The following is a 9,931-nucleotide window of genomic DNA, read 5'->3' as shown; positions in this document are numbered from 1 at the left end:
GGAGTGATCATTATTTACGACGGGGGGTGAGGTGGGCATTTTGAGGGGGAACCCGAAATTTGTTTGGGGTCTTGAGGGGGGAACGCGAAACTTTCAGTTTTAAATGGAGAAATTCGGGACAACAAGGGGGGAATTTGAGCAGACGCGAGGGGGGAACGCGATTTTTTTTCCCGATATTTTTTCAAAAACGCCCATTACCCCCCTGCCGTAAATAACGATCAGTCCCTAAATGAGTCTGTAATCTTGGTAATATCGCTTTAAAATCTCTGACTGGGACTGATGCATCATGTACTAGAAAGAAAAAATAAGCCGCTATGTGACGAAATGGAAATATATAGAAAATAATGTAAGATAACTACAGTAGAAAGAGTCTCAACGAGATAATATAAAGCGGAATGAGATGCTAAACGCTATAAGTAAATAGCGAAAAAATAGCATTAAAAAAATCAAAACATACGCTAAGACTTTCCTAGCAGTGCGCTTTGCGCGCCGTAAAAATCTCATTCGGCCTAATGCTGAGCTATTAAAAAAAGGTAAAAACAGATCGCTCTGATCGGGACTGACACTAGAAGAAGTTTTGAATGAGAATACGGACATTTTGATGAGAAACGGCCAAAATCATGGCATTTTCTCATTCTTTTGGATGAGAAACTTGCTGGTGCGTGTCAATCATTATTGTCTTATTAAAACTGGTGAGAATTGCTAATCCCCGCTGAGCTCAAAATAAACATTATTATTTTCTCATCACAGTTGATAGCTATTTTAATAATAATATTGACATCTTTTACATGTTTAAAGTGGTACTACACCCCCTTGCATTTTTCTAATAATATTACACTGGTAACAAAAAAAGTTTGCCATATTGAAGCTAAACTGGTGGCATAGTTATATGGTACAAAAGTGGATATAAATTCGCGCGAAGCGCAAAATATTAAACACTTTCTAAGGTTAAAATTGCCAAATAAACAGGGTTTAATTTGGTCAGAAACCCATACACAGGCGTCAACATGAGAGGATGATTGTATGGACCATGCACCCTTATTGGGAGATTTACCCCCCCGGATGGACGGACGGACGGACGGACACGCCGTTATTAGTATTAAGATAAGATAAGATAAGATATACCACGCACTCCGGGTCAACCGATAAATCGGCAGTACGATAAATCGGCAGTACAATCAGGTCACAGGTGGGTGACCTGATTGACAGCCTCATCCCCAACTTTACCTTATCAAAATGCAGATTTTGGTATCAGGTGAAAGATCATATTTTTCTCATAATATATTGAAATAAGCCGTTCCAAATCGGTATATTTCCGAAGAAATCGTCAAAAAACTGTCGAATTAGTCTCAAATGTGGTATACCACATTTTTGACTAATTCAGCAGTTTTTTGATGATATCTTTGGAAATACACCGACTTGGAACTCCTAATTTCAGTATGTTAATGAGAAAAATAGGATCTTTCATTTGATATCTATTTATTACATGATCATGATTATTATATGTCAGTAATTTCATGAAGAATTAGTCAATTCTGCATCTTTTTGCATGAATGCTTGAAAGGGACAACAGTTTACGTTATACATAAGTTTTAAAGAATTTGATTTTCCAAATGTATCAGGTCACCTTCCTTTAACTTCCATTATTAACTAGCTTCTTTTTTATAACCCCTCCCTAAAAACCTGTAGTCTCACTACACTTGTGTGTGATGGACCATACTAATATCCTAACATACTTGTGTGATGGATTATACAAGGAGGAGACGTCCCCAGAGTACCAATATATAGGCTGGGCTAGTCCCGGGGGGGGGGCACTCCAACTTTGGAGGTGACGCGCATGTAGGGCTATTAAGACCCCCTTTTTCGGCATCGCTGTCACCCAAAGACCCCATATTTTTTTACGAACACATGCTCGCTCCGCGCTCTGTCACCCAAAGACCCCCTATTTTTCCATTTGATCTGTCACCCAAAGACCCTTACAAGTTCAATTTGAACAGCAACTTTCATTTTTCACTGATTTTGTTGCTTATTTTGAGAAAACAATGAAATTTGAAGCCATTTAGAACTAGAAATTTTCGAGGTTTTTGTGGCGCTGTTTCGGCTCACACCCAAAGATTCCATTGAAAAAAAAAGGTCATGCTCTCACCCAATGACCCCATATTTTTTACATTTTGCTCTCACCGGATGCCAAAAATCACGCTCTCACCCAATGACCCCATATTTTTGAAGCAGCGCCCGCAGGCGATGCTTCCCTATTTAATTTCACCGAAATGGCTTGCATACGATAGGTGACATGCCTCAACTTTTGTTGATACACCATTCAAAATACATACGATAATGGAGCTCAAATGAGATCGAAAATTGTAGGTTAAGCGCATGCACATTCTGCATTTGTTATGAGTTTGTTTTGTATGGCAGTACATGACTGAGAAAGAGACTACATAGTTGGTCTTTTTAACAGTCATTTTGTCATGGGTTTGTTTTACATATGTCAGTAACTGACTGAGAAAGAGATTAGGTATTTTCATCTCAGGTCATCAGCATGGTCAGTTGATATAAACAGTCTTATCTCTCACAACTCCCGTAGTGTGAGTACTATGATAGGCCTATAGCTGTAATTCACACAGTATTCAGTGGAATATTAAAACGAATTGGATTCGACATGGCAATAATGTGATCATGTTGAGCGCCAAATAAACTTGTTCTGCATAGGAAACAAATGCCTTGCATATCGATTGGCAAAACATTCCGGGAAAACATTCTTTAATGTTCGGATGATTGATGTATGGGGTATATGGTGCTCATGACGGGGCTCATGCCCGGGCTCATGATTGTAGTTTGATAGAGACGATGGAGTCAAAAACTAGGTTGAAAATGTTATTTTATCGTGCCGCCAGTTTATGTCATGTCATGATTATACTTTGAAAGAGGACGGGAGTAAAAGACTTTGATTAAAAAGTGTTATAAACACAAGGAAAAGCAAAGTTATCGGAAATATTCCACTATTCTCATGATCATACACGATACAAAATATACGTGTGTGTGTGTGGGGGGGGGTCTCTCTGGTTGGAGATATACGGGGATGTGCCACGGTTTTAGGGTACCGTACCTTTTCAGCGATTTTGGTATATGATTATGGGTGGGTTTTAAGTGCATTGAACCAATATTTAAAGGATAAATCCTTGGCGCTGCTTAACCCTTTAAAAGTGTTTTTTTTTATTACATTTTGCTCTCACCGAATGCCCCTTGGTGCGAGAGTGCCAGCCCTACACCTATATCCATTTCATATTGAAGTGCCCCCCCCTGTCATACCCTATTTCGTGTTCTATGAACTATGTTTGTTCATTTAAGATTATATTTGAGTGGTATCGACAATCTCTAGCCTAGGCCAGGCGGCGGATGACATGATCGAGCCGGCAACTCGTGAAACCGCCCGGCCGTATGGCATTTTCTATATACTCGGTTAGTTTTGTGGGGTTCATTATCGAACCCCAACGGTTTTAGCTTGTATTTATATTATTTATCAACATAGGCCTATTTGTTTGTGATATTTCAAGCGTTTTAAAATTTCAAAATAATCCCATTCAATTACACGGTTGACGATGAAAATTTACTGAATTTAGGGACTGCACGTCATACACCAGGCCTAGGCTAGATGACAAGCAGGAGGGCCGGCGGTACTTTTAGGGTGTCTGATACCGGTAGTGCAGGGGAATATGTGTCTGTTATTATCAGTGGCGTAGCCAGGATTTTTGAACCGAGGGGGCACAACTTGAACATGTACCGACGGAAATATTTTTGCATGGTTTGAAAAAGTGAAGAGCAAAAAAAAAAAAAAAGAAACAAAAAAAAGATTATAGGCGATATACCAACATAAAAACACAAAAATTTTATGTCAAATTCAATTTCATTCACAATTTTTCTATAATTCTCCCTTTTTCGGTCACCCTCGGTGAAAAATAGTCTATTGTTAACCCAATTTTTTTCACCAACACCTTCCGTCTACCGACGGCCTAACATGAACCGACGGCCATGACGAGCGGGGTTATCCCACTGGATTATCCATTTAGTATTTTAGGCTACACTCATTCATTTGGAATTGTTCCAAAGTGTACCTTGCCCCGGGGGGGGGGGGGTCACTCCCATTGTGGCCTGTACACCATCCGCGATAATCAACTTTTGACAAGCACCACATGATGCAGTCATGTCTACAGTAGAATTCATCTCGACCTTTGCAGGACTTAAACCCCATTAAAAGCTATTAAACCAAGATAACACTCATTGAAGCAGCTCAACTGATTAAATCAGATCTTCTCTGGTTGTGCACAAGTGTCTGTTTTACATGTGCGACATCGCAATAAAGCTGGTATTATAGCTTCAGTTGGGTAACCGATTATAAAGGAAACGAAAGGAAACAATGGTATGTGTACCTTTGTTCACGAAATGAGACAATGGCCTGCTTTTTGTAAACCAGCATTCTTCAAAATGAGCAACATAATGATTGTTGACTTAACACGGTTTGAAAATAATTTCTTCATATTTTTGGTGTTATCTGTCGTTTACATAAAACACAAAAGTGCGACCCTCTCCAAACATCTAAATTAGCTAAAATTTAGGACATGTTACAAAACTATATTTTCTAGAACCTATTTAGAATAGTTTAAATGTAGCTTGTACCGTTTTTTTGTGGCATCCTTCAGAATAGCTTTGCTCCAAAGCCAACCTATTTTCCATCCAATTGAAAGAAAAAATGAAAAAACCATGCCATATGCCCTCTGACACTATAGTAAAGACCGGCTGTAGCGCGCGGCGGTCAGTGGACTTTCGCGGTTGGTGTGTGGGGTAGACCAATATCTCAGGTAGACAGTGATCTTTACTGCATAGTGGTCCTACTTTACTTGTTGGTGACTTGCCTATAGTGAAGCTTGCCTTCGGCAAGCTCTGTACAAATACATGTACTGCTGGGTGATGCATGGGAGTGGTATGAATTTTTTTACAGAATGGATTGGCCTATATACATTTTCTTTACTAATACTAGTCACTTGCTTGGGTTTATTTTACTTGGGGATCTCTGGATCTTCTAAGGTACTGCGAGGGCTCTGATCAAGAGCTACCTTCAGAACGGAGCGGTCCGTTACCAATATAGCTCAATATTTTCGGTCAAATCTCCATTCAATTAACACGGGGAGTTGGCTAGCTATGAGCTAGCTATGCTTTGCCCTCACTCATATTCTACGAAAGTGCGACCCTTCTGAACATCTAACCTAGCTGTAATTTTAGGTCATGTTAGAGAAATATATTTGCTAGAAGTTTGGAGAATAGTTAAAATATTGGCCGGTTATTTTTTTACACAGTGATGTTAACTAGGCAATGCCCATAACATACACTGTTTGTAGGGGTCACGCGTCAATAATGAGATCACTGTGTATTGTGTATAGGAAAACGGACAGTAACTGCAGTATGATAAACAAGGATCTAATCCTTGCCTAAACCGATACCCTAAACAGGTAACACGCCCCTGTTTTCACACCCTAAACGGGGAATATCCTTGCATCATATTTCATACCCTAAATTTCATTTCCACGTATTAGCAATTGCAATTTTGCTACCCTTTTGTTCAATTTCTGATGTTTTTGACACCCTAAACACGATACGCGCGTATCGTGCATACCCACGAAAAACTACCCTTTTTACGCGTTTTTATTATCGCGGATGGTGTACCACAATGGGAGTGACACCCCCGGGTACCTTGCCCATCTATGTTTGGCTGATTTTCAGAGGGGCCTGAGGGATCTGTATGGACTTTGGCAGAAGTTAAAATGCCGTTTGTGATGTTGATATATGGAGAGCGTTGCGCACACTATGGTGTTGGTTTTAAATGGTACCACGCTCATCTACCCTGAATGTATTTTGCTAGCTATTTGGGCGCCCCCTGGAGGAACACGCAGTGAATGGAACCCGACAGACACGCCATTCCATTTCAAGTGACCCCCCTACACGCGTCTGTGGTCAGATATTGGTACCTCGTTCGTCTAACTAAAGTTAGTCTCGGTCCCAGCCGGTTTGTGCTCCTTCGTCACTATAAACAAACCAGTTTGTTTAGTGACGGAGGAACACAAACCGACTGGGACCGAGACAAACCAAAAGTATCTCTCCTGACACTCTAAGTGTACCGACTCATTGTATTCGTCTCCTGAAATAGTTGACGACGACAGTTGCTTACACTTTGCAAAAAAAGTAAACTTTAATGAACCAGTATCTATATATAAACATGAAAATTAACCTTTTATAGTAGAGCTTAAACCATATATAATTTAGTAAACTTAATATATTATATATACTATAAATAACTATTCGTGCTTTGATATATTTATTGGGTTATTCAATAAGATTTACTTCGAGTCTTCAGGTCTTATACCTTCAGTTTGTTGTGTTAGTCGCATAAAATTTGGAATATGAAATCGAACTATCATGACTATGATTATATGTTTACACTTAGCAAATAAAAAGTAAACGTTAATAAACCAGTATAATAACATGGAAATGAACGTTTTATATTAGACAAGAACTTAAAACCGTATATAATTTAGTAAACTTAATATACTTCAGGTAACTATTCGTGTTTTGATATATTTATTGGGGTTATTCAATAAGTTTTGCTTCGAGTCTTATAACTGCAGTTGGTTGTGTTAGTCTCATTAAATTTGAAATATGAAAAAGAACTATCATGACTATGATTATATATTAATTATACTGTAAATATTAAATCAGAAAATGCCGTCATGGATATGTGTGTAATGCACGAAAGGCCTTTTAGAATGGAACGTTTAGCTCTTAAAAATACAATAATAAAATAGCAAGTAACTGGTCCTCTCTTACCAGAATATGCAAGCAAATAATACATTTGCAGCAGACACTGTACTTCGTATTTGGGAGGCAAATTTTGTTTTCTTTTTTAATTCAGTATACTCCAAAAGTAGATCAACTTATCTGCAACTAATATACAGTATTTATTATTCAGTCTCAACACTTTTATTTGCAATAGCATAAATGTTTAAAAGTAAAATAACCCATAACGTGTTGATTATTCACTTTTAAATTAAATTGGATGTTTAAATACAGCATATACAGGATGTATCAAAATGATAGTATTATAGCTGCCTAAATTTGTTGTACAAATGGCCCAAGATGTTTTACGACAAGTTAATGTTATAAAGATAATAAACTATAACTTTTGGTCAATTAAAAAGGATATGATGTTGTATTCGCCTGCAGCAGGTTTTCAATAAACATAAAACTATTGGGAATCAATCATTTTTGATACAGCCTGTATATACTTCGAAAGATGACAGGTTATGCAATGTATAGCGTTTTAGGTTGATATTTCGGTAATTCAGCCAGATGTATAATGCTTTATTGCAGAAGCAAAAACTTGCAAAGTCATTTAATTTACTTATATTCCATCGATTATACATCAGAATGACAATCGATCTTCTTCTATGACATTTTTATACTTGACAAATTAAAATAAGATTTAATAGTTTTCAAATTCTTGTAACAATTAATGACTATCATAATATAAAGATCATTTAGTAACTTAAGACTAGCATCTAAGATATTACATTATTCTTGTACTCCCGTTACAACCTTAATTTAAATTTCACACTTTTTCAATGGTAATACAGAAATTTATGTGAAACCGTACTGTTACTAATCATTACCATATTTTACTCCTAATAATAAGAAAAAATCATGGTTGTTTATAATGTAAACCGTAAACTAAATTAAGAGAAATTATGCTATAATTGAGATAAACGCCAAATAAAATAAAACGTAAATAAAATATATACACTATAACGTCACGTTCAGCTCTTTGATACCGTATTCTTGATTCTATAGAGGGAAAAACAAAACAGAGCAAGAATTTGTGAATATTTTGAGTCATCAAGTTCTTTTTTTTTTTCCTTTTTTAAGCTTAACAATGAGCTTGCCGTATACTACAGACTTGACATTAAGAATGAAATATTTCGTCACGAAATGCCAAGACTAAGATGGTGTCAAGTAAGTTTGATAGAAAAAGCTCTTTCCATGAATTTACATTATGGTGCTCATAATGTAGGGAATTGCCCTAATACTGCGGACTTTGAATAAGGAGACTGCATTTGAGTTTTGTAGGGGGTAACATTTCTGAATTTGGACAACATCGTTCTGATAATATCAAATTAATTGAAGTTTGAGGTCCTACCAATAAGTGTTTGTCAGAAATGAAATGCACTTGTAATGTACCAGTTTTGAATGTGGGAGAAGCTTTTGAAAATATGCCTCTTAAAAGTAGCACCTACTCAACACGTTCATATTGGACAACCAGGTATTTACCGCGCAGTTGTTTGTGTACCGTAAGTTTATAATGTTTGACCCCAGGAGGCCATTTAAACTTTCTGGGTACGTACCACCAAGAGCTATATTTTAAGCCCCTCCCATAAAAAAATGGTGCATTGCAAGTGCATTTCAGCTCGGATGAATGCCAATTGCTGACGAAGTTTAGGAAATATTACCTCAAACCCCAATAAATTTGATAATATTAGAACAATGTTGCATGAAGTCGGAAATTGTGTCCCACACAAAGATCAAATTCAGCATCCTAGGCAAATGCACTACATCTACATTATAAACACCATAATGTAGACTCATGGAAAGCAAAAATATTTTCCACTATCTCCAAACGCACCCAAATTAATATTTAGCCCGCGCAGCTTATGTACACCCCTTCCAGACCAGTCTTGACACTTACTCACTTAAAAGGGCATTTCGTGATCCACAGCATCATCCCCCCCTTTTTCTCAAACAAAGTTGAGATTTTTATATCACTGGAAACCTCTGGCTACATAATGTTAATATACAAAAAAAAAATTCTTGCAGATTAATTCGTTTAGCAAAGATATCGTGAAATTTGAATTTCGTTCTGGTGCACCAGAACGAAATTACAACGTATTGTCTATGGAGCAGTGTAATACACATAATCATGCATAACTCGCAAACGCAAAATCGGAATCAACCGACATTTTGGGAATAAGCTTTTTTCGTGGATATCTACTGAAAAATGTCATCCAAAGAGGATGCTCGGATCACGAAATACTCCTTTAATGTCACTATGACGAGATAACGGAAGAGGAAATGGGAAAGTGGGAAAAGAAAGGGAATGGAAGAGGAAGAAAAAAGTTACAGTAAATTGACCTTGCCCGACTTGGCTTTGCTTCCAAATGATAGTCGCTATTATTGCTGGTACCATTCTTGTCAATCTTACGATTATGGCAATTGCCCACATTCTATATTGCCCACTCTCTTCAAATTATATTGCATCCCTTGTCCACATTTTGTAAATTCTGTCAATTTTGTGTTTGCTCTTTGTCGTTATTTAATTTATTTTATCACTGACATAAGACTTTTTTATCAAATACCTTTTAATCACTTTCGCTGACTAATTCAAACACATCTTCGACATTGACATTCCGGTTTTTCACTCCTGGAATGACCCGATTTGCCTTAAAATCGGAAGGTATCTGGTCATAAATCATAAATGCATTAGCCGCTTCTTTCTTGTCCATATCGTAACGTCCCACCTTCAAGAAATCAGAGATAGATGTAGATGCTCAAAATTAATCCAAGGCACAGTGGAGAAAAAGAGCGTTAGCACATCTCTGTACATTTTGGACGTGAAACGACCAATTTATGAGTAATTTAGGCTCAATATCAAACAAATGTTCAACAAGAAAGATTAATTACGTACGATATTTAACAACTTTCTATAGAGTCCCAAAGTAATAATAATAATAGTAATAATAATAATAATAATATTAATAATAGATAGGTAGATAATAATAATATTAATGATCATACTACTACTACTACTACTACTACTACTACTACTACT

General features: G+C 37.0%; 1 protein-coding gene across 1 annotated transcript in view; it reads right to left on the bottom strand.

Annotated features, from left to right (window-relative positions):
- Nucleotides 1–6,228: 6,228 nt before the first annotated feature.
- The window catches only part of LOC140155732 (uncharacterized), a gene marked incomplete at its 5' end in the record, with an annotated part of 51,007 nt that continues 47,304 nt past the window's right edge, over nucleotides 6,229–9,931 (bottom strand). The window contains 2 exon segments of the mRNA XM_072178670.1: nucleotides 6,229–7,893; nucleotides 9,459–9,620. Of these exon segments, the coding sequence (XP_072034771.1) occupies nucleotides 9,462–9,620 (159 nt within the window). The 3' untranslated portion in view covers nucleotides 6,229–7,893; nucleotides 9,459–9,461.

This window comes from Amphiura filiformis, chromosome 6 (genome assembly GCF_039555335.1).
Source record: "Amphiura filiformis chromosome 6, Afil_fr2py, whole genome shotgun sequence".
Classification (NCBI taxonomy): domain Eukaryota; kingdom Metazoa; phylum Echinodermata; class Ophiuroidea; order Amphilepidida; family Amphiuridae; genus Amphiura; species Amphiura filiformis.
Note: the sequence above shows the minus strand (reverse complement) of the source record. Positions and strands in the feature narration are given on the sequence as shown.